Raw genomic sequence first — 26,117 nt, 5'->3', positions numbered from 1 at the left:
ATGTGCTCAGTACGTTGTGTGCCCCCCAGCTTATGGAGTATATAATAACTTCACTAAGCCAGGAAAAGGCAGTAAATAAATGTGTTTAGTGATCAGAAGTGATCCCCCCAATTCATATGCATAACATGTTCTGCCAACTCGTGCAGCAGCTTCTTTCTATGCCTTATGTTTGGATTAAAGGAACTCTATTAAAAAGTTTAAATATGAACCCCGTTAATTGATTTTTCTCTTTCTCTTAGCTATGACTGTCCGGAATGGAGGAAATGTGCTGGTTCCCTGTTACCCCTCTGGAGTAATATATGATCTGCTGGAGTGCCTGTATCAGTATATTGACTCTGCTGGACTCTCCAATGTCCCTTTTTATTTCATCTCTCCCGTTGCCAACAGCTCCCTCGAGTTCTCCCAGATCTTTGCTGAATGGTAGGTGTTAAAGGGCTGCTTTATCAGGCTCGATTCACACACTCAACTATGGTAAATAGACATACGCAGGTTATGTCTACTTGACATATTCTGATTTATACTTCATTAGAATTGTGCACGTTTCCTGTGTCACAAGGGTGTGCGTGCGTGTGTAAGTAGATGTTCTATAATTAGGGGAGCATCGTTTCCTGTAGAACACGCAAACTCAAATAGTCTGTGCTTTTTGGTACTTGAATTGGTGATTCAATGATGGACCTGACTTGAGTGACTTTTAAATATTCCTTTCTGCAAGTCTCATTCAATGCCCCAAAATGAGAGCCATATTCTGTCTATATATTTCAGACTTAATTTTCCTTAGTCAGCAATGCATTCGCAATGCAAAAAAGGCCAACACTATCCTGGGCTGCATTAGGCAGAGCATTGCCAGCAGGTCAGGAGAGGTCATCTTTCTCTGCTCAGCACCAGTGAGGATACATCTAGTGCACTGTGTCTAGTTCTGAGTTCCCCAGTGCAAAAAAAGATACAGGTGCACTGGAATGAGACTAGAACAGGATCACAAAGATGATCTTTCATGTATGTAGAGGCTGAGAGAGCTGGGACTCTTTAGTCTGGAGCAAAAGCAACACACATTTTACCATGAGGTGGGTGGTCAAACACTGGGACAGATTGCCCAGAGAGGTTGTAGGATCCCTGTTTATGGAAATACCAAAATCTGACTGTATGCAGTCCTGGACAATGTGCTCTAGCAGAACATGCTTGAACAGGAGGTTGGAGTACGTGATCTCAAGAGGCCCCTTCCAACCTAAATTAGTCTGTGGTTCTGAGCCATGGAAAAGAGAACCCAACCACTTGTGATTGTTCCTAAATTCTTACTAAGAGATGCTCTGTATTATTAAGCAGAGTCAGTTTGCTTTTCCTTCCTTTCTTCCTCACCAAACTTTTTAGTCTGGAGTTTAGGAAAGAAAAGAGAGGTCCTGGAAATCTGAGGTGAATTGATCCCTCAGGAGAGTCATAAAGAAGCTTGAAATGTGAATTTTAACACATTACTTTTAGCAAAAGCAGGAAAATCAAGCGTTGGTGTTCTGGCCAAATTTCAGTGTACTCACTGGTGTGTGTTGACTCATAAAGTTTATATTTAAGCTGTTAGGGTTTTTTGTACGTACATGGTGATTTCATTTCAGTAGTAGCTGAAGTGGTAGCTGCATAGTTCTTGCTATAATAATTCTTTTCAGCTCGATATTGCTGGTCAGGGTAGCAGGAATGTTACATGTGCTGGTTGGGTTGTAAGGCAGCTCTGAGTGCAGTGTGCAGGTGAAGCTTCTGTTTTGTCTGCTGTGTCTAGTTGGCACAATTCAGCCACCCAAGTATTCAGACGCCATTTACTTGAATTCTGCTTGTCTGTGGAGGATTATTTTCAGAAGTCAGCACCAACATTAGCTAATCTCCAAATACTTGTGTTTAAAGTAAATGTTTTACTTAGGTGGAAGTGGAGGCAGAGGTTGTAATGTGTAACATAGACATTTGGGATCAGAACTGGTGCTGAAATTCAGGGATTCCAGCCTTCCAGTTCCGGCAGTTAGTCATCTAAAAGAAATTTCCTGTTCTTAGTGTCTCTTAGACTTTATCAAATTTAGTTTGACCAAGGCTTGTTGCTTTATAATAAAGTGAAGAATATATGAGAAGGGTAATATTTCCCAGAAAAAGCCAGCAGGACAGTGTCACTACAGATGATTGTAACATCACACAGACCTCTGACAAAAATCTTCTTTTGTCTCCTGTAATAGGATGAATCAGGACTCTGACTAGGGCTAATCAACAACTTCCAATATTTGTGATTTAAAAATAAATGATTGATAGAAAATAGCAGGGAACAGTAAGCATTATGCTGTGGTCAGAGGCAGTTTGCCAATATTATAGCTGCAATAATGAAATGCATAGGAGAATTAGATTATAATGAACTAAAGGACTAAGTCATTGCTGAGAATTGGGATGAGGCAAGTGGAATTTTTCTGTTCAAGGATGATTTGGCTTTGGAAAAATTGCTAAAGTCTTGCCTGTGAAATTACATGGATGTTGAGTTACAAATTTGTTTACCACAGCAATGGGTTCTGTTACATACTGTGTACAAAATTACTTGCAGCTGCCTTGCACTTTCTCTTAGTGATCTTGCTATGACCAATTCATCATGTCCAGTAGGTGTTGGTCTTCTAAACAGAAAGGCTGGAAGCAAAAAAAAAACCAAATTAGTGACTTTGCACCTGATACCACAGCCATGAAATGGCTTTCTCCAGGAAAAGTTTTAACAGTAGATGGCAGCAGATACTGCAGGTTCTGCAGCTCTCTAACCCAGCTTATTTTCCTTTTCTTGTAAAGGTTGTGTCATAACAAACAAACAAAGGTATATCTTCCAGAACCTCCTTTTCCCCACGCTGAGGTAAGTAAACCACGGTCTTGCTGTTTGCTGAGATCTCAGAGTGAGTGGGTTTCTGGAACACAGTCCTGTGGCTGTTGTTTTTCTGGTGATACGCCTATTCCATAGCTTTGTGGCATTATTCATGCAAGATATTTTTCTCTGCTTTCCATTGATTAATTTAGGAACCTGGGGGAGGAATGAATGATGGTGTTCCCTCAACTCAAAAATTATCATGGTGTTTATTTCAGCGTATAACTTACATACGCTTGCCTGTTTTACTTCTTCCCCCGCAGAAGGCTATCTGGCGTACACATGGACGAATGTTTGCTCTTATCAGGCTGCAACCACAAATATTCCCTTTGTCCAAGCAGTTTATTTCAAAGTCTCTAAAACTAAGAGCTTGTTATCAGAGTCAGCTTAGCCATCCCAGCTCCTACCTCCTTAGCTGAAATAGGCACCATGTTGTCTGCTGATATCTTGAAATAGGGAGTTGATATAAGAAAGTTAAAGCTTGTAGTACTGCGTGGTGTCACTGGCAATTGTAAATTATATGACTTGAGCTAGAATCTTTGTGAAGCAAAGAGGAATAAGGTGGGTGGATCTACCCTGAATCAAAATACATAGTTTGAGGGGAAGTTCTAGCCATCCAGACAATAAATAAACATTTATGCCTTCAGAGTTATCTCTCGTATCAAGAAAGGAAATCTTATATTCCCCCTACTGGGAACAGGTAGATTTTTGACTGAAGTAAGTGGGAGGCAGGCTGGGAAAGGAAGAGATGGGACTGAGAAATAATTTTGGCTAAATCCTACTCCTGCAAGACAGTAAACCACTTGGGGCATGCAGTCTCAGAAAACTGGCTCTTTTAGTTCCTCAGATCAAAACGGTTTGATGGGAGGTGGAGTAGCCATTGCAGGTTTAAGAGATGAAATGCTTTTTCAGGCATTGTTTTGTTTTCCTCTGAGGCAACTTGTCCAGGGATTTGTTCTGGTAATTGCCATTGCCCATCATATATATCATCTGTAGATGGTTCAAGGGCATTGTTAGAAGAAGGATCTGACCAGAAGCCCTCGCTCTTTCCACACGCTTGAATGCATTTCAATGAGGATACACAATGAATTATGAATAATCTGTTTCCAAGAATAATGTAGACTGTAGGGCACACCTTTCTTGTAACCAAAAATCTCATTCACACTAGTAAATGAGTCCCAAACCTCTGAATAGGAGAATCTGTAGCCATGTTGTTGGCTATGCTTTCTAATTTCCCCTGCATTTCTGCTTTCCAGGCTATCCTTCTTGATCCATAGTATCTTTGGTTTCACTGACTCCTATGTTTTACCAAAAGCATTGCTTCAAAATTGTACTTCACAATATGCACTGGAACTGGCAGGTTTAAGTGAAAACCTTTCCAAAAATGAGAAGCCAAACATGTGCTGTTAAAGAGTGGATTAATTAAGCCATTGTACATGATGGGTCTTTATGTTTGTAGAGTGATAACTGTGTCCTCTAATTTTTAGGACATTTTATGTTCTCCAGAGGCCTGTTGATAATGAGATTTTGCCAAATAATTGTTTATCTGTTGAGACACTCCTCGGTGCTTCATGTGTAGATCAAGGTAATTATCTAGGAAAAGACTCTCAGCGGTGGATAACAGATTGGCTTCCTCATGACAAAATGAAGAGCACAGAGGGAATAATGTGACTGTTACAGGTACAGGCTTTGCTTGACAAGGCCAAATCATATATGTTATGACCCACAAAGCTAGGGGCATTTTATCATGAGATGCACAACCAACTTTATTTAAACCCATGAATGTCATTTCTAGGAAGCCATCCTTAGGCTTCCTAAATTTTTGCCTCAGGGTTCCTTTAAATGTGCTAAATGACACCAGGCAGTGTGCATCCACATCCTTGTGGCTCCCAAACTATTAAATGACTATTAAATGCCGTTAAATTATTAAACTATTAAGTACCCTTAGGCATTTCAGTGCTGAATTGCTGTCTGAAGTAAGTACTTCGCATTTCACAGCACGTCATCAAACGCCACAGAGATGATCTGTTTGGGTGCTCACTTCCAGCTGCTTTATAAACACTGGCAAGTGGAGAAACCTACACTGCCCCCCACCCCCTGCCTCGTGTTGGACTAAATGACTTGCTAGTTCCTTTCATTTTTAATTCCTGATATATACTGGTGCTTTGCAAAAACAATTTGTATGATGGCGGGCAGCGGCCCTAGGCACATAGCAACGCTCTTTCAAAAGCTTGGCTAGTAGCAAACCCCAAACCAAGTAATACCTAGGCAAAGGAGGACCGAGCCTGCTGTTTATTTCATTTAGTGCTTTTTCTAAGGTCATAACTCAGAAGCTTAGACACGCTTGAGAACAGGAGATCATATTGCTCCTCTCTGTTCTATGAGATACACGTTTTGGTTTTAAACAGTCAAAACGTGGAGATGTGTATAGATGACTGACACACAGCACAGATGTAATTTTGCCAAGCAGAATGGTCTTAATATAGACCTGGTCTGAATAACGTGGCCACGGCCATACTGTCAGTCTAGGAGGGAGCATGGACTTGGGCTCATGGCTTCTTGTTATTAGGCTAGAGCCATAGCCAGCAGTCAGCCTTTTTGTCATCGGTAAACCCCCTCATTTGAAATCTGTGACTCCACAGCCTCACAATCAGCAGCTCTGCTCACTGACACTCGAGGAAATTTTTAATGAGCATCAGAAACAGACATTGAGTGATTGTGTCTATTGGATAGGTTGTTAGTGGAGAATTGCCTTACTTTTTTTTCAAATTAATGGTAGGCTTGTGCTACGTAAACTGGATGGAAATTGTCCATCGTGAAAAGACGTGCTTAGTGCTCACTTGTTGGAAGAAAATAGGGAATTACTCAAACGTGCCCCTTAGTTATTAGCAAGCATTAATAACGTGATACATCAAAGAGGGAGAGGCCAGGATGTAAGCTGCTAATTATCTACAGAACATGTCCAACCCAGCATGCTTTCTGGCCCTGACATTTGATGCTAGCTGTATAAACAAGATTTAGAAACAAACAAGGAAGAAGTCCCCCAGCTTGTTGGTAGAGTCTCGTGTAGCAATGAGTTCCAGTGGTGCCTCATCCATAGCATAAAAGAGCGTTTACTTCCTTTAATCATTTTTTTATTGTATTGTAACCATTATTACAAGAAGATAAATAGGTATCTTTGTCTTCTCTATAACAATTTCATCTTACTCTTTGCTCCCTACTAAGTTGTTTGAAGCTTTTCCTTCTCCTAGCATGAAAGTTTTCCAGGTTTGTGATTTATGTTACCTGCTCTGAACTCACTCCTTGTTCTTTTGTGGTGAATAAAACCAGACACGCTCAACTCTGCAGAGAACCCAAAACTCTTCTACTCGTTCCATGTTACTTCTGCTTTAATGTAGTAGTAGGTGTTCATCGTATCTCCTCCCATGCAATCACTCTGTAGAATTTATTGGCTTGAGGGGGCAATTTGTTCAAAATTCCCTATTTTAGGTGGAATTTGAGCATCAATTCTTATTAAAGTTCAGATGAATGGGGTGTCTGGATTCTCAAACAAGCTTTTGAAGTCTCATCTGCAGACTTTTGACTGGTGCACCAGCTAAAAGGTCTACTTTTAAAGGCATTTCCCTGTGATCGCTGGGGCTGGAGTTGTTGTGACGCTGTTGGATGGAAGTTAGGATCTGGAGTCAAACTAAATTCCAGCCAGTGATTTCTCAGAAGGAAAACGGGAGAAATGGAGTGGAGGAAGTTAGGGAAGGGCTGGATCACTCCATGGATTGCTCTCCCCTATGCTTAGACAACAGTGGAAATTCAGTTTTTCACCAGCAGGTATTGTGATAGGGAAGAGAGGAGAAGGAGCTCAAATTGAAGTAATGGTGGACGCTTCTGCAAAGTTGAAACCTTGAAAAAACCTAGTTGAAACCAAAATATTGTGAATCCAGTAGGCTGGCCAAGGGAGGTGGTAACTTTCACGTCCAGGGCAGAGCATCAGTTATAAGCCAAGTGTCAGTTATAAGTTATATCAGTTATAAGTCAAGTGTCTAAATAACCTTAAGGGTCCGCAATGGCCAGCTGAAGTGCTGTGGAACATAAATCAGAAATTTGTTTTGTTTAGAAATGTTAGTCTGGTATCCCAGAACAAACTCGAGAGTGTTTCACCAAGTTTCATGAGGGTATAGGTACATCCCATCCTAACACAGCCTCAGCTAAGGAATTAGCCATCTCCCTGACCATTTTAGCAGGAACCACGGGATTGTACACTCTGCACCGTCCCTTTTGTGGAGGCAGAGGCTTTATAAAAGAACAGCCGAATTGTTCTCACAAAGCCAAAGGAGAAGCTTTCACTCCTTTTCCTTTCTGCTTAATGTTTACATTGCTAATTCCAGGCTGTAAGATAAGTGAATCCAGAATTTACAGTATTTCTCTAAATAGCTGCAACAGAAATATTTGAGAGGTAATTTATATGGATCAGTATTTGCTGGTGGAGGAAGAATTTGGATTTACTGTCCTCTTCATAAGAGTCTTTTAGCAACATCAAGGAGAAATGGCTAGGAAAAGCCTATTTTTTTTTGACTGAAAATAGCCAGGGTGGGAGTAATATTGATTCTGTGGTCTTAAATACTAGCATTGGTCTTCTTCATTTTTCCCTCCTCCAGACACCAGTTCCTGCATATCACATTCAAAGCAATAAACACCTGGAACAAAGTGATTGTATAGCATTATATTTTGTCTTGTTTTACACAGAATTAGGCCCCTGTTAGCACTGGTCTGACGAAGGGAGTGAGGGAGGCGAAGTAAGCCATGCATCACTCATTCATTGAGAAGAACCAGATCTGTTCCAAATTCTGGGTACAGAACACATGCACACAGACGCACACAGTAAATAGCAGTGTACGTTGGCTCACTTCAGCAAAGGATACACAAAGGCTCTGGAGATTTATCCTGTTTACAGCAGCAGTTGCTGACCCTGTAAATCAAATCTACTGCTTTAAAGGGAATCGTAACCATTTGGGATTTAAAAAAAAAACCCACAGCAATCCTTAGTCTCAGTTCAGTGCTTTACCATCCTCTGTCTCTTAAGCTTTCAGTCAATAACCGTTCTTTATGTAGAAACACGCACTGAATGTTGTTTCGTGTTTCCAGAAACAACTATTTTTGAAAATAGGGCTTGGCTAAATGCCAGGTACTGGTCCCGGCCCCATCTTGGTGCAGGTCGGAGTTGTGAACGTAGCACAGCAGTGACTGCCGTGCTTATATCTACAGATGAGAGGGGTTGTGTAAAAGACCTGCACAGATCATTACAGATTTAGTCCCCTTGATGATTTGTGAAATTTTGTTGGACCTGTTTTGCAAGTTCAGCTCCATATATTTTTGATAGGGTAATTAGAAAAGATTTTGCTCTAGATACTAAAATCCACCAGCTGCTTTATCACTGGAGTGAGCAGAATGTCTCTAAACTTGTTTAGGTAGCCTTTCACCCCTGCTACATCCAGCCGTGAGAACTGAAGATTACGAGCTACGGTACGGAGCTTCTGTGGACTTACCATAAAAAATCTTCTAAGATAATAAAAAAGATAAAAAGAAGAAATCACCACACCTCAGGAGATGGTGCTGAGGATTCAACGTATCCCTTTTCCATCCTGAGTTAGCATGCCCGCTAGGAGCAATGCACCCCAACATTATGCTCAGTGTTTTGGTGCTGAAAGTAAAACAACAAAAAATAAAAATAAATGAGTGCACACACACAGAACCCAAGGTCCTAAAATAGATTAGAGATCCTGTGTCTCTATTCAAGGTAATAGGAAGGGACTTGAAGCTGCCATAATGCTTTAAAAAGAATGCAGCTTTTTATGTTTATAAACATACAAGGAACAGTTTTTATTACTGGAGCTAACTTCAGATGCTAACTGTTGCACTCCAGATGTGTTAATCAGAAATCTTTACCGGTCTTAATTGCAGGAATGTTTGTAAGACGGAGTGCATATTGGCTGCCAGAGCATTAGTGGATGTATTTTCAAATTCCCCTTTGGAAGACTAAATAGAAATTTGACACTACTAGTAAGTTGCGGAAACTGTAGTGCCCTGGCTTCCTCCTTCATGATCTAAGGATCCACATGGAAATAACGGGCTGTATTACTGTGGAAACCTACAGTTTCCAACTTGTGTCAACCCCCAGAAGGAATGCTACCAATCCCCTTCAATTGCAGTCATCCAGGTACCGTGTAGCAGTTTTAAATAGGATGTGTGGGAAGTCACATGCAAAATCACAGCAAAATATTTGCTGTTGTGAATTTGAAGGGGATCATGCTCAAGGATGCGAAGGAGAAAGAAACACCTGCACCTGTGTGCAACCAACTTTCTGTTATAAAAAAGTTACTGAGGTTAAGTTTGTACGTTATCTGTTCCAGCACCAAAACCAACCTTTAGGTAGTGACAGCCAGAATGTGAGCGTAATAGGGTTGATATTCTGTTCAGTGAGGCCGAATTCAGTTAAGAACCTAATTGGGTAATAACCTTAAGTTCTGAGATGCTGCGTTGTGTGCAATTGTTGCAAAGAGGCTTAAAGACATCCCAGATTTCTCAGCTTTCCTTCATTTCCATGTGGGGACACAATTTGAGTTAGATCTACCGTGGTAAAAAGAAGCAAGTAGAAGAAGATCTGGAAAGATGAGTTGCAGGTTTGAGAGACCAGAAAAGTTGCTTGTTATAATGTTCATTTTTAGCTCCTTTTTTGAAAATCAAGTCTGCTGCAATGAAGAGAAATGTCTTGAGATTTCTGCACGCATCGTGTTACGACTTGTAGTGAAGAGCATGCTGCTTGCTAATTAGTGGTGCTGTCTGGGGTTTCACCATACAACAGCTACAGAAATGTGTTCCCAACACATTTTGTAGTGAATGTGAATTCACATTTTGTGAATTTTGTAGTTTGGGCAATGTTGCAGTGCATGGCAGGAGACAGTAATGTGTGGAGGGATCTTGGATGAAGAGTCTCACCTCCATTAAAACTGGCTGGCAGAGGAAGCATTGCTCCTTGTGTTGGTTTTTTTTTCAGTTGTTCAGCATGTGATTTCATTGCCTTAAACCACATACCTTTAAGGAAACCATATTTAAAACCATGTTTAAAATTTAAACCATATTTAAAATTATTTTCAAGCCAGGGATGGGAGCATATACCTGCCAAGAAAAGACTGGGAAAATATTGCATGGAAGTGCACAACACGCTAGTCTATTAAATTGCTTTCTATGTTGAACCTTGCTTTACAGATTAGAGACCAGAGGCAGGAGAAATAAAGCAAAATTCTTCTTCAAAGAGTGCCTTGAGAACTAAACTTCCCCACCTTAGTAAAGAGATCTGCTCTGCATGCACAGCACGCTCTGGTTTCCACTTCGAGCGACAAGTACTTCTTTTTGTTCGTTTGTTATTACTAATTTCAATGATAGTTAAGGGAGGAAAAGTCAGAGTCTATTTTTTTCTTACGCTTTTCCAGAGGATTTGGCTTTGTTTGAACCCATTACAGCAGTGAAACTCCTAACAACATACCACCGAGGGCAAAATTGCCTGGTACTAGTGTGATGTAAGAAAACCAGGTTCAACATCAGTGCCCAGAGCTCTTTGTAGACATGGCAGAGGGGAAAAAGTAGCTTATTTTGAATTTGGCAGCTGAGCACTCTGTTCACTCCAGGAAACTGCAAGCAGGGAATGTTTGCAGAGTTTCTTCTCCGTTACCATACTGCTGGTACCACAGAAAAGAGAGGAAGGACTTGGAGGCACCTGGCTCCATGCTCTAATTTCCTTTTCATAACATTTGGGACAGTAACGACTAAATTTTCTGGAAAATCTCAGGAATATGCAGGAAAGGACTCTGTGATGAATTATAAACAACCTGTGGAATATTCCTAATCGCATGTCAATACACACACTGAGCTACAGAGCACAGAGGCATGAAACGTTTGTAATGTCTGAATTTCTGTTTTTTTTTATTTCAGCTCATTCAGACAAACAAATTAAAACATTATCCCAGCATCCATGGAGACTTCAGTAATGACTTCAAGCAGCCGTGTGTCGTGTTTACTGGACATCCCTCTCTGAGATTTGGGGATGTGGTTCATTTCATGGAGTTATGGGGAAAATCCAGCTTGAATACTGTTATATTCACAGGTAAGTGAAATGTAGTTATCATTATCAAATTAGCAATAGGCTGTGCACTCTGGTGAACTGCGGCCAGATCCTAGGGGCTTTGCTCATTTGTTCCAGGGCAGAAGTTTCTGACTTTGGTAGGAACTCATTTAAATTAAGACCCCAGTATTGAGTGTAGTGACGAATGTAATTATTGTGCCATTTAATTCATTTTAGCCCTGCAGAGCCAACCTTTGCCATGCAGAGTCAATCCTTGCCATTTCTAAGAAAAATCTTTGTTGTGCACAGCAGTAAAATGCCTACAGGAAATTAATTTTTGGATTAAAAGCAGCTGCCTGCAAGTCAAACCCTTGGAAGACCTAACTGATGCCGGTCAGAAAAGAGAAACACTTCCCCATATCCCATTGGAATGACAAACCTTTACTCATATCTTCTCCTTCCCTTTCTGCAAAACCTCAGACTCAGGCTTGACTCTTTGGTAAGCTTGTACAACCTGTCTGTTTCTAAAGATATTTCTGACATGTCTGCTGTTTCGGAAGTGTGCACCCCGTGCAGGTCTGGCAGCCGTAATCTATGCCATCGCTGCCTTGTGGTTGAGCTTTTTTTTTTTTTCAGACACCTTTTAGCTGACAGCCACATTTGTATCTGAAGCTGAAGGTACGGCTCCAGCTAAGAACCTGGGGCGCTGTTTCCTTTCTCAGTAACTCAGGCTGCCAGGGGCACAACAGGACCATCCTTTAAGTTCCTTCACTTCTCCCAGTGTGTTCCTAATTTTAATGGATTTAATGGATCAATCCTGTCCATCTCAGAATGAGCTGTGGTCACTGATCCACAGGGCAGCTGCATCCTGGGACCGTGGCAGTCATTAACAGCAAGACAAAGTGTTTAAGAGAGAACATAAAGCTTCTGAGAGATCCAGCAAAGGGAGTATCTTCTAGAGTTTGATCTTTAGAAATACTTCAATGCCTTCCCTCAAACCGATGTTCTGTCCAAGTGCCTCCTCTTTATACCCAACATGTCATCCAAACAGAGCCTGCAGTGGGCACTGTTCAGACATGAGAAGGGAAATCATCTTTCAAGCCACTGCTACTGATTTGATGTGGAAAGAGCTCTATTGTAATCGGGAGAGGTGTTATACACAATTCTCAGTCAGATAGAAAAGGTGTGGATTTTGGACGAGGACAAAGTAATTAGAAATGGGGAGGAGAACTCTGAGTAATTGATCAAACCTACTCCCACAGCAAGGGCATGAGGGGGTGGTCCCACTGTTAAGCCTATTGTCATCCTCTTTTTAGTGAATAGGACTGCCGGAAAGCACATAACCTCCTAAAGCAGACGGGACTGGGAAGGGTATTTCTTGCCTTCTTTGTTTTTTGGCTGTAGACTTCAGGGTAGTAGTGATGGGCAAGTCCGTTTGACTCTTTCACAATATTGGTATGAAATCATGTCACAGTACCATGATATTGTTAAACCGATTTGGAAAGCATATTGGTAGATGTAAAGCAGTGTGTAATTAGTATTATTGCAAGGAGAGGGAAGGTACAAGGGAATCCCTGATGAGCAGGTAAGACACTTAAATCTAAAGACTGTTTATGCTGGAGAATGGTGCATGATACCACAGCACTAACGTAGCTGTTACGGTGCCCATCGCTCCTGTCCTTTGGGGTAGTTTCAGGAAACATGCCCTAATTACAGTAATTGGTAAAACTGCTGTATGGACGTGCATTATTTTGGAAATAGTGAACCTTACTTCAGTTGGGACTTCAATTAAAACCAGAGCATGTACACCCTCTGCTGGGTTGTGTATTTCATGAATTTTCAGGAAATTGCTGGTGTTAATCATGCTGTGAAGGTTCTACCCCATCAGCCAGGGTGTTGGAAACTGGCCTTTAATGGCAAAAAGTCTTATTCTGTCCTTCTTGTAAGGACAGGTAATTGATCTTTCCATATTAAAATGCATTTTTTCCGTGAAATGAGGAAACAGAGCAGACTGCTATTAGAACCTGGCCCTGGCAAGCTGTTAAGGTGTCTGAATGGAGGTCGTACCAACCTGTGGATACATTAGGTCATGGTCTTTGAGGTTCGTTCCCAGTTTATACTTCCTACAAAACTTCAGTTGAGATCTGCTTTGGCTGTAGTGACCTTGGAGTGCTCAGTGATTCCCGGCACTAAGAATTCAGGTTTGTTACCTAGATTTGTCTGTCTGTGGCTTTTTGCCTGCAGTGTCTATCTCTGTCTGCAGGCAGACACACTCAGCAGGATGTTCCTGCTTCCTTGTGGCCGTCTTAGCTGGAGCAAAGACTTCTGTGGCTACAGAAGCTCCTAGCAGATTCAATTCTTCTGTTCTTGGTAACTCCAGTGGAAAGCTGAAGCACCTCCGTTGCGTTCCAGGATTTACATTATTAAGTTATCTAGCTTCTCCTGTTTTGAGATAAAGTCCCCCGTAGTTATGAAAGAAATTTGGTCCATTGAAGCAAGTGATAGCAGGTCATGTTCTAGCTTTTCCTGTCAAAGGCTCCAAGTTTCTAGTGATTAGGACCTTTAAACTACAAGCCAGTCAGTAATGATGACAGTGCTCGTTCAGTCCACAGGGGCTAGGTGGTCTCCGCCTTTCCAATTTGTAATGTAAAAAACAACTAGAAGAGGATACAGACTGAAACAGCAGCTGCAGCCAACTGCCAGGACACCAGCTGTGAGGGAGCCGTGATGCTGCTCTGCTTGCTTGTGTCATCTGCAAATGTTACAGCTCAAGCAGTATTGAATAGATTATTGATCAAAAATATCGAATACCAGTAAACCACAAAGAAATTCTAGAAGAAAACATGGTAGAAGGAAGTCTGCTTCTCGCTCTCTCCCTGATAACAGCAATGCTGTAAAAACTAACTCCCTAGGAGATCTTAAAATGGCTCGTGCGTGCCACATTAGTGCTGTACAATGGAAGATTTTGTTGCTCGGTGTCACACAGTAGTAAATCTGATGTCTTGGGGAAAAAGCTAAAGGTCTGTAATTCTGTCAGGAAAAAAAAGTCAATACGAAACCGTGACAAGTGCTGTCTTCCATCACACAGTTGAATTCTGGTTTTTTGGTATCTTCAAAACAGCAGTTGCTTCATGTCACAAGTTCACTGTAAGAAGCTCAAGTTGTTTTCTATGTGTTCTAAATTTTGGAAGTCCCGTGTTAGAGTTACAATTTCTGCATTAGAATTTGTGCATTGCAACTTCTCACTTTTCCTTCGCTACTTATGTTCTTATTAGTCGTTCAGAGGGACCATAGATTTGATGCCATTTTGGACACTTGGATAAAAAAGTCCACGTGTTTAGATTATCTGAGCCTATTGATGCAAAAATATTCAGTTTGAATAGGTGCTGCCTCGTCCTCAGAAACAAGCAGTCAAATCTCTGTGTCACCTGCAACACCAGATGGGGTGCAAAAATTCTCTTCTGATAACTTTTTAATTTACTGCGTGCAATTTTGTTGTATGTCTCTAGTAGAGAACCTGACTTGTTTTCTTTTTTTCCCAATGTATTTTAAAATGTCCTCTGATTTAATCCTGACTACTGATCATTCTTCAGCTAGCTAGTCTTAAGTATTCTTATTTTTTTAATTTCTATTGATTGCTGTTATACTTACTGTCACTATCTGACTGTTTTTATATTGATATTCTTGGGCTTTGTTTCATTGGCACTAACACACCTGCTTTTACCTAGCAGGCTTTTTGCCCAGTATAATTTTTATTGTTGCCGATTCACAGCTTTTGGGTCATCCAGTAAGATGTTCTTGTACACCTATCTTTTTTTGTTAATATTTCTCTTTGATGTTCCCAGGCAGTTACACTAACAATTGCTTTAAACCCAGCTAAATTTCCCCTTTGACAATTCCAAACATGTATCGTTGGTTGATGCTATATCCTGGTCTCACAGGGTAAATATAATAGTTCGGAATATAAATATAATAGTTCAGAATAGCCTAGCAGATAAGTCTTTCTTGTACCCCCTTCTCTTTTTCCCATTCTGTACTTATCAAACCAATACCAACGTGTTTTTTTTAGCGTTCCCATCATGCAATTTATCCAACAATTATGTCAGGTAGCTAGTGATCTAGTGGACAGTGTCCCTTGCCCGTGTTGGAGCTGGATGATCTTTAAGGTCCCTTCTAACCCAGGTCATTCTAGGATTCTACAATTGCATGGCATAAACTTTTCCACATCATTCAAGACAGTGGTCACCAGAGTCAAGTGGATCCATGTATCCTACACTGTGTCATGTATCAGACCTTGCATTTTTCATTCACAGATAAATGGTAAAAACAATATTCTAGCTGTTGTATTACTCTGCATGAGTAAAAGTACATTCGGTTCATGACTTTTCCCAGGCAAACCACTAATCTCATTTTCAATTCTAAAATACAAAGGGAAATTGAGACTTACTAGGTCTAATAAAGGTACCAATAAAGTTATCACAGCCCATCTCAGCTTCTGGGTAGCCCCTAAAAGGAGCAGCCTTCAGTTCATACTGGTCTGGCTCTGCTGGCATAACTATAAAAAGCCCAATTGCCTCTCGCTTCAATGGGAGAGCAGCACCCTACAAATCCTCTTCGGTTATCTTAAAATGTAGACCCCGCGTTTTCCACCAGTCTAAACCAGACACTTAGATTAAAATAAAAAAAAAAAAGTACTGTGAGGAAAAGGGGGAGTTCGGAGGTGATGTGTCTGCAGCAAGGGACATTTGTACAGGTTTATCAAGATACAATCTTTGTGCTGCATTTTTGTCGTAGTGAAAAACAAGCTGACATTTGGGTTACCTTGCAATACCAAACATTTATACATCTTGCCTTCTTCTACAGGATCTGATTAAAAATAAGAGATGATGTTTTTGTCCTGATTAAATTTGTTATAAAAATCATGCAATAATGTGTTTAAATGAAATAGTATTGCTCTGTTGCTTGATTAAGGTAAGGCTAATTGTGGGCATAATTTTCATCAAATTAACTGAAAATATTAGATGGGGGAAGGAAGAAGGGAAAAGAAATCTATAACAGAATTAACATTGCTCAACAACAGCTTGTCTAGACTGGAACGTGGGATCAGACAGGAACTGGGCCATTTTTTTCTCAGTAGACATTCAGTATTTTCAACATTTCTCTTTTCAGAACCGGATTTCTCTTATCTGGATGCCCTGGCTCCTTATCAACCTTTGGCCATGAAGTGTGTTTACTGCCCCATTGACACAAGACTGAATTTTATTCAGGTGTCTAAATTACTCAAAGAAGTCCAGGTAATGAATTTTTGTTGCCTTTTCTTATGTTTCTTCACACATTCTTATAAAATAAATAAGTCGATTGTGACTGCTACATTAAACAATGGCCAAATCAAGACAACGCACAGATCTTTTCTTCCATGAGAGAGCACACAGCATTCATAGAATCATGGCCTGGAAAGGACCTTAAAGATCACCCAGTTCCAAGCCCCCTGCCCTCAGCAGGGACACCTCCCACTGGATCAGGTTGGCCAAAGCCCCATCCAACCTGGCCTTGAACACCTCCAGGGATGGGGCATCCACTTCTTCTGGGCAGCCTGTGCCAGTGCCTCACCAGCCTCTGAGTAAGAAATTTCCTCCTAACATCTAGTATAAGCCTTGCCTCTTTTAACTTAAAGTCATTACCCTTGTCCTATTGCTATCTGCCTGTGTAAAGTCCCTCATGAGGATGAGAGCCTGTGAGCATAATTCTTGTAGCTGAAGCAAGAAGGCCTCATCACCAGGCTCCCCTTGATCAGGTGGCCTGTACTATCACCAGGTATCCTTTAATTAGTCTGGTCCTTGATTTTTACCCACAAGCTCTCAACCTTTTTGTGGCTGTTTTTCAGAGGCAGGTCTTCGCAATCTATCCATTTCTTAACATAGAGGGCAATAAATACCCCCACCCCTCCTTCCTTGCCTAACTCTTCTGAAAAGCTTCTAGCCCTTGATTGCAGTGTTGGAGCTGTGTGATTCATCCCACCCTGTTCCCATGATTGAGCTCTCTTTTATCATCCTGCTCCAAAATAAGTATGAAATGACTGCCAATGTCTGCACAGAGTGGCTGGAGGATCACTGAAAAATGCAGAGCAAATGATGTGTACATTCCTTTCTTCCTTTTTAGGTATATTTAGTCATAATCTCCTTTTCCCTTATTCTTTCTCTGGTTTGTTTAAATAAGCCTGTCTGCATCTCATACAGCCGTAATGTAAGGGGTACCAGGTGCTGATTATCCTCAGTGCCGTCAGCTTTAACCATCTCCTCCTTGGCTGTAACTTAATCCTGCAGTTGATCCTTCCCTTGGTTATGGGACCACTGCTTTGTAGTCCCACTTGCAGGTTTCTTCCAAATCCACTGCTTTCCTCTTGCAAGATCTGGGCTTCTTCCGTGTAAGCAAAAGGGTAGACTTTTCATGTAGCCTCTGCTTCCCCCCTTGGCTCTTCTTGGCTTTAGTGGCCTCTTCTTATCCATCCAATTTGTTTCTACTGAAATTTGCTTTCTGACTCATGACATAATTAAAATAACACCCAGTATTTTTTCTGGCTGAGCTTTTCTCTTGGATCCATCTTCAGCTTGTCAAACAGAAAAATGCGTGTTCCTCCAAACTTCCTAACAATGCCTGCATCATCTTATCTCGTTGTTCTGTGACCTGGCTTGTCACTGCACAACTGATGGCAGTTGACGTTGCCTTATTTTCTGACAGGTGTCTTCTTTCATGTTACAGCTGAAGCATAATGCTGTTTCCAACGCAGAAACTTCTGCAGCTTGCAGAAACACTGCTTTGTCCTTTGGCTTCCTTAAGTCCTGGGGTGATCCTTGTAATCAGCCTGCTCGTGCTTTGTTAATACACTGCTGACAGGTTATGAAAACTCAGAGTTGCCTGTTTTGCTAGTGTATTTGCAGCCTTGCGTTTTGATACATCTAGAATCATAGAATTTGATAGAATTCTGTGATTCTATAGATAATAGATTTTATTCATTTTGATACGTCTACCTCACTCTTTGCCATTTTGTGATGGTCCCCACCACTACTGTCACTTGCTTCCAATTTAAATGACAGGCCTTTGGAAGAAAAAGCTATTGAATATGTTGATTTTTCTCTCAGTATGGCAGCTAACATGACTGCTGATACTGAACTAGTGATTAAGATACAAATTTGGGTCTTGGTACTCAGGGCACTGTTTGTATACAAAGCAAAGACCGCCTGCTCCTTGGGCAGTTTGTTCCAGTCCTGCCTGGACCTTCTGTATTGCATCTTCTGGATGGTGTTTTTATACGAATGAGTTATCTTGCTAATGTCAATCTGCAGACCTCTTTATGGCAACGATAACTGTTGTAGGGCAGAGCATAGATACAAGCAGACGTTTCTGTAAGTCACCACAGTCTTCTTTTCCAGCCTCTCCACGTAGTCTGCCCGGAGCAGTACACCCAGCCACCGCCCACCCAGTCTCATCGCACAGATCTGATGATAGACTGCCAGCCACCACCCATGTCCTACCGCAGAGCAGAGGTGCTGACTCTTCCCTATAAGCGACGCTACGAGAAGATCGAAATCATGCCAGAAGTAAGTAGCAAAAGGCAAAAATGGTGGCTTCTGCTCATACAGATAAATTCAAGTAGCTTCAGTAGCTGCTTTGTCAAGACGTGTCTTACATCTGTGACTTACTGTTGACTATGAACACAAAAGCGTTTTCCATCAAGCGGAGTGCTAAGAAAGAAGCATTCCTGAGAGAGAATTTAATTCTGTAAATTAATAAGAATTGGTTAAAAACCATTCTGGGCAAGCATAAAGTATGTTCAGGTTAATTATCCTTTGCAAGGAAACATCACATTTCAAAATACAGAGCAGAGGGCAATCTGTGCTAGCCAGCTGGGAGGAAAGCCAGTTGTCACCATTTTAAATATGAGGAAGCAGAGACACTGCAGTTTGAGTTGGTGGTACAGGGCCACGGAAGGGAGTCAGAAATAGGGAGTCAGTAGCCAGGAGTTGTCTTTCTGCTTCCCCAGCTGTACCTGCTGTGAGAAAAGCCCTTCCTTTGAGGAGCAGGATTTAGCTGGATGTTAAAGACATTGTAGTAAAATGTCTCATTTGTGTTACAGCAGTTTCAGTGGATGGTTAATTCCTACAGACTCCTAACATCCAACAGGGTTGCTTGTAGCCATCTATAATGTGGACTACTTATGCCTGTAACATCTATTAATAATTTATCAACCCCATAAATCATATATAAATGTGCTCACAATGCAAAGGGTGACCCATTTGTTAACAGATATGATCTTAAAATATTTTTTGACAATCCAATCAGCACAAGTGTGTCCAGTGGCATTTTACAAGCAGGTGTCACTGCCTTTTGCAAACCATTGAATATGAGAATCTACTTTTCATCAGAGTAGAGGGAGGAAGTACCCTTAGTTAAGCCAAATGTGAGGTACAGAACCGGTACCCGTGTAACAGAATCCCTCAGCCAGTCCATAAAACCCCTTTGTACCGTTTCACAAGTGCCTATTTTGCACATCAGTTCTGCTAGGAGCCTGCCCAGCCCACTGGTTAGAGGACTGCCAGAGACAAGGAGGGTCTTTTTAATTAGAAAATATACTTGGATGCAACTCCATCATGGCATGTATATTTAATTGCTTTGGAAATTTGCATATTTATTGGATCCTATTAAACCTAAGACTAGTAAAACATGGCTTACATTCACCAGCATGACCAAAACAGATTTTATTTCTGAGTACCTGCTATTTAGATTCTGCTGAAGCTATGGGATTTTCCCTGAACTGTGAAGGTGTAATTGAGCCTTTGTATGTGAGCCTGTCCCGTGTCAGCCCTGTGAAGAGAGTGGATACCAGCTTTTCCTGCGAACAGAATGCAAATTAACACAGATGCTACAAATGAGCATTCACCAACCCTCATACATTTTGAAGTTCCTGTCAGGGGGAGAGTTGTCTAAAAGATAGCTAGGTGGGTCCATGGGAGTCACAGATTCATTTTCTTGCTCTGTCAGAGTCTTCTTGTATGATTATCACAAGTCTAAAATACAAAATGCAGCTGGCACTGGAAAGGGAGAGCACAAGCACAACCGAGGACTGCAGAGTTCCCTGGCAGAGTTTGTTAGTCTGAAGGCAGCGCTATGCTCATGGGGCTGGAGAGCATCAGGAAAAAAGTCAGTGCTTCTCTTGCTGGCTTGGCTGTTTGCAGCAAGATCCCTTAAACTTGAGGCTCAACAGGCCATGTGGATTCAGCCTCACTGGCAGCCACCGGTATGAAAATGCTTTTCGCTTCTCAACCCCAGATGTTCAATGGCTTCTAGATGCCATCTCTCACTGAAGTGAACAGATTCTTTCTATATGTCTTGGTAAAATGGTGCATGGAAATAATAGCACTTCCCAAAACTGCTGGGATGTTGGAAAAGGGTGGATGGTAAACAATGTGTTATTCACCAAGGTGGGAATAGGTATCAAAGAAGCATGCAGAAAAGGAGAGCAGGTGTCCAACACATTCACTTTAACTCAGCGTTTGAGCAGAAAGATGTACATAGAGGACTATTGAAAGAAAAAAACCTTTTTCTCCTCTATCAAATACATCAAATTATATACATGCAGGAGTCCCGGTTTCAAAGCTATCTGTCTGCTCAGGGAGTGGAAACATCTCTTGTTATTTGCCATGTCCAGATACTCTCCCTGGGTTCCAAAGCTGCACCTATCAACTTGACGTAACAAGCTTCGTGGCATGTAACCTCTCCTAAAAAGGTTAAAGTAGTTAAAAAACATATCTCAGATCCTCTCTGAGACTCAGGAAAGCTGTTGTCCTTCCCCTTTGGTGCCCAGGGGGGTAGTGTTTGCTTGCCTCAGGGGGTTCTTTGAAATTCAGACCATTAGTGGTGGTATGCAGGGCTGTGGTTCAGGGCTGTTAACAGGATGCCATTCCCCAGCAGTGGGATATGCAAGTCACCCTCAAAAAAGAGATCTTGATCATTCTTTCCAAGGGAACTTGTTAGAGGAATAGTCATGCCAAATTTGTAGTGATCACAGACTGTCTCCCCAGAACAATCTCTTTTTTTCAGCAGGTGTTCATCACATCACCGTTTGAGGCCGGTTTTTGCTTCCAGCTTGACCTGCAGAGTGGTGATAAGGCATGGGAGGGATGGTACATCGTCTCCTGCCCTTTCAGGCTTTGGTCTCAGTTTCAGCAGCATAGCTGATAGCTGCTGCGAAGTATTAATACATAATTTCTCCTATTCTGTGCAACCAGCCACAATCCTAAAGGATCACTGTTTGATTTTTCAAATAAATCGGGGACAGTCGAAAGAGGACTGTCTATTTTCAGGGCCTGTATTGTCTTTGATGCTGACCCCCTAAATAAGCACAATTATATGTTCGTACCCCCCAAATAATTTTTATGTGACGTGCTAGGCTTTCCTCATTCTCTCTCCCAGCAGAAAAGCCCTGTCTGTCTGTCCCTTTGTGCAGAGGGTCATTAGGATGTTGGTTTTGAGAGGCTGATGCCGGCGACCTGTTGGTTTCAGGCAGGGTTTATACAGTGGTGGCAAAAAGATGGCTGTAACTTCCCGATCTGCTGGGTGGGTTGTGCAAGACAGGTTTGCAAATATGATAGATGAGGTTCCCTAATGGAGAGTATTTGCTGCTTTATGTCCCCTTTTCAATAGTTTCATCCAGGAAGACTTTTGAATGGTGCCTGAATATATAGATTTTCTGTGTATTGGTTATTTCTGGGCATTTGTTTCAAATGGGCTGCCATCATCTCTGGAGTTTTGACAACTGAAGTGGCAACTGGAAATGTTATTTTACAGCTCCTGGCATATCTTGTGAAGGTTTCTTGTTTGTCAAAAACACATTAACCAAACCATGTTACCAACCAGCAAAGTTCTGATCAGGGCCCTCTCCTAGCATCCACTGTCCTTGCTCTGAAACAGAGATGTGTTGAAGCCCATGACTCAGTTCTTAGAGCTTTTAAAAACCAAACAGTTGGCTCAGCATGGTTTTAGTCACTACAGACTGACAGTGTGGTGGCGTGAAATTTCCTTTCCAAAACCCTATCAGTGGTTCAGGTTCTGGCGTGTCAGACTAATGTAAATTCACTGATACTGCTGGAGCTTGTCTACAGTTCAATCGCGGAAGAGCAAAGTCAGATCAAGCAGGGCCATTGTATGTTAATGAGATTTACACTGGGAGCAACCTTTGTTTAGAGAAAGGTTTTAACAGTCCCAAGGCACCAGGCTGAAATGGCTCTTGGAGGTATTGTGGAAGCCTTTACGCTTTATTCGTTCTTCTCAGCGTTTGCCTTTCGCTTTAAAAAATAATAATAATTTAAAAAAAGGCTGCTTCCTGGAAATTGATTAGGCATTGTCTATTCACGGGAGAACAATGGGAAAATGGAAAACACCTTCTGGAGCAAACAGATAAATTAAACAGTAGTGTTTGAGCAAATAATGTGCCTCCAGTTTAATTACAGCTGAACAATGGTGCGGATCACTTGACTTCAACAGCAGACCGACTTCACCGAGGGCTGTGTTTTCAAAATACCCTATTTGCAAGTTCTTGAGGACACGGGCCAGTACAGGAGAGTGTGACTGTGCAATGCACAGCCCAACGTGAAGTGAAATTACGAGGAACTATTGCAGAGGAGAATTAGGATAGAAGCCACTTGGCAACCCATTATAATTATGTAGCTTTCATTCCAGCCTTCCCTTTTCCTGTCTTGACTTCTCTTTCCACGCAGAATCTTGCCAATTCCTTTTTGAGAGAAAGAGAAGCAATACATGGCTTCCATCTTACTTCTCCAACTCTATTCCAGGTTTTGGGGACTAAAACGTTTGATTTCTAAAACGTTTCTTTGAACCCTCAAACTTATTTTGGTGACTTCACGTTACCCAGTCTCCTAACCTCTATGTTCCTTTTCCCCCGACTGTTTCTGCCTGTATAAAGATGCCACAGGCTCACATAACATAAAATTAAGATAATCATCCTGCTTGCTTCTGCTGCTTTCATTCCTCCCTTCAGCTCCAAGCTCACTGAATCCGCTGTCTGTAAAATTGCCTGGCCCTCCCTCATTCCAGCATAGGCCCTCTCTGAATTTGGCCTTCACCCCTTGACGTTGCACTGAAACTGCTCTTGTCCCTCTTTTTACCTTAGACAAAACCAGAACTACCCTAGCTTGCCATCTCCCTGATTTACATCATCACTGCTCAGTGCAATCAGCTCTTCTTTTCTCCATAAAAACCATCTCCCACCTCACTCCCATGCCTCTTCTCGCCTGGCCCTTCAGCCTCCCATTGCTTCTGCAGAGAATTCTCCTCCCTCTTCTCATCTTTTGTGGGCTTTGAATATGTTATCCCCCATTTCCTTCACTTTTTTTCTTCTTTCTTTTTTAGCTGCACCTTTTCTCTTTTTAGTCCCATCCACAGATTGCTCTATTTAGATCAGTGAAACTCACATTTGCTTTTCTACTCCCACCTTGGCTTTGCAAGCCCACATGAATATCTGGGTTTGTTTCTTCCTCATTTTGTACGGCTGGCTGTAAGGTAACTCTTTTCTAGTCAGACACTCACCTCTGTTTTTTTCCCCAATAAGCTTCAACAATGTTGCGTTCTGACCTGGTTACTATATTTTGAATATTTTGATTGATGCCTTTTTTATGTCTTTCAAATGATTCATCTTTTACATCCGTAAGCTGCCTGCCTTTACTTGGAAGATATTTTGCATCTTCGCTTGCCCTACCTGTCATTTTTCATTCAGGTTTGAGGCTAATTTCTGCTACTGATGGTTCCGGCTTCCGCTGTCCTCTTGTAAGTTCTTCAAAAAATTGTTTCCTGCCTGCTCCCAGCATACTGGGGAAGAGCTTCATTAAACAGCCATAAATCTACTTCATTATACTTCTAAAATACCTCCTTAGAGCTGTCCCTTGGCACAGTGGAGGCTAAAAGCCAGGGGTTAGCGACTGCTCCGTATAATCCCACCCAGGATTATTTCCTGTTAGTTGCTCAGGACATACCCTTCAGTTTCACCTCCATGCTTCTGGGGCAAAATTCATCACGTTGCTCTGAAGCCCTGCTCCATTAGCCGGATTTTCAAATAGAGCAGAAATGCAAGAAGCAGTGGTAGGGACGACAGCTGCCTGGACCATGTGCATGGAAAAGGAGGGATTTGTTTCGTTGTCCAAACACACAGGAACACCCCGTCAGCCTCCACTTTATTTCACCACTAGATGTTGGCTCTGTGGAAGAATAAGGCTGACGTACAGCAAGCAATGACATCAAAACCTTTAGATATTTATGGCATGATCTGCCATCCACTGAAATTAATGAGACTTTAAAATGTGCTGCAGAGAGAATTGTAGCAGACTCACAGGGACTGAGAGGGCTGAGAAGTTAGGGTTTGTTCAGCAACCCTGTCATCCCATTTAAAACACTTGGTTTCTGTAAAATCTGAGGCTGAAATCTCAACGAGACATTACTCAGATAACCCACTAATGATTATATAGATGCCCTTAGTTCTGTGATATTTGTTATTCTTTGTTGGAAATGCCCTTGTTCCTTTAAGTCTTGTTAGAAAGATCCCCCAAGTAATTCCCATTCTACAGCACCATGGCCTACAGCATGCTTGTTACCTTGTTTCATATGCTTCCTGGTCCATATTTAAATCTCTAGACCCCTTCCCTTCAGTGCATATATACAACCACGTCTTTTTGTTTCCTCTGCAGGATCCGATCCTTGCAGACTTCCTGCACTCAGACTCTGCCTGATTTAGCAGATGGTGTAAAGCCAAAGCTGGGTCTGTGTGTTACGCTGGCCCACAGTATAATCTCCTGCGCATTTCTCTGTCTGGTTTCCAGTGACTCGACAGCAGAGCTTCTGGCATTTCAGTAGTGAAGGGATAAGAAGAGGCAGGGAGGTAGGAGGTGAGGTAAATTGTCTTCCTTTCCTAACATTGTCACCCAAATAAAAATAAGTGACAAGGTAAAGACAATGTTTTTTAACTCTGTTTAGAAAACTGACTATATAGGTCTTGGCTGCTTGTAAGTGAAAGGGGTATTGTACAGATTTGAAGCATGTGGAGTATTTGGGCACTGTGTTCCTACTAAAGATAAACTGTGAGAGTGCTCCTCTGCATGTAATGGATATCAGAAATGGGGTTTGATGTGTGCAAGAGGCAAGGTGAGTGGAAGGATGGAGGATTAGGCAGGTTGTTCTCTGTTCATACTTTGCTGAAGACAAAATACCACAGCTTCACTGAAGTTTTTAGAATCACTAGGAACTGATGACTCCCTCTGAAGAGAGGAAGGTCTTAAAATCTTCAGGTTTCTCTGATAATTCAGAGAGGATATTTTTCTGTCACATGTGAATTGCATCCTTTTTAGGGGCTATGATATAGGTGGGAATCTCTTCATACCTGGCAAGCTCCAATACTGTAAGCAATCGTGTGAACCTAGAAGTGGAAGAGCCCTCGTGAGTTACATGGTCAGAGCCCAGCCACAGTTAGTAACAGTGTTTAAAACGTGCGTTGTAAAATGGAAGGCACCACCTTCAAATTGTGAAGATTTTTGGCCCTGCTGTTCCTACTAGAATGCTATTTAAAACCCCACAGTCTCTGATGGCTAGAAACATCCTAATTTCCAGCTACGTGTATTCCTGCCTGGTCTGCACATACTTACTCTTAACATCATGTTTTAGCATAAATACATTTTCTCTTTTGTTGGTGTTTTCCCTGTGGTGTTTATGTGCAATAATCAAATTCCCCTTTTGGCTTTCTTTTTGCCAGGCTAAACAAGCCAAGATAATTTAGTTTCCTCTTACAAAACAGCTTCTCCTACCCTAATTTACCCTTCAGCATATCTTACTTGAACTTAAATTACCCACAATTTACAAGTAGTTCAGAGGAGATCTTGCTTGGCCCAATGTAATAGCAGTAGTTCATCCCTGCTAGAACTACCTGATACTTTCTGAAGTTGCATTTGGCTTTTTCATGGCAGTGTCACATCTGTGACTCTCATTCCTCATGGGATGGACTAATAAACATGGACCCTTCACCTCTATCATTTCCAGCAGCTGCAGCTCACAGCAGAAATCCTCAATATTAGCCCAGTCCCT

The 26,117-nt window shown here is 41.7% G+C and overlaps 1 protein-coding gene across 4 annotated transcripts in view; it reads left to right on the top strand.

The window, feature by feature from the left end:
• INTS9 (integrator complex subunit 9) overlaps nt 1-26,117 on the top strand; it is a 69,365-nt gene that overhangs the window by 33,893 nt on the left and 9,355 nt on the right. For all 4 annotated transcript variants that reach the window (XM_035563679.2, XM_035563676.2, XM_035563677.2 and 1 more), the window contains 5 exons: nt 240-420; nt 2,794-2,854; nt 10,847-11,018; nt 16,146-16,270; nt 18,407-18,574. In XM_035563679.2, coding sequence (XP_035419572.1) covers nt 240-420; nt 2,794-2,854; nt 10,847-11,018; nt 16,146-16,270; nt 18,407-18,574 — 707 coding nt within the window. The remainder of the gene's footprint in view (nt 1-239; nt 421-2,793; nt 2,855-10,846; nt 11,019-16,145; nt 16,271-18,406; nt 18,575-26,117) is intronic.

The sequence above is a fragment of the Cygnus atratus genome, chromosome 3, assembly GCF_013377495.2.
Source record: "Cygnus atratus isolate AKBS03 ecotype Queensland, Australia chromosome 3, CAtr_DNAZoo_HiC_assembly, whole genome shotgun sequence".
Classification (NCBI taxonomy): Eukaryota; Metazoa; Chordata; class Aves; order Anseriformes; family Anatidae; genus Cygnus; species Cygnus atratus.
The sequence above is the reverse complement of the archived record's forward strand: the minus strand, read 5'-3'. Positions and strand labels throughout refer to the sequence as shown.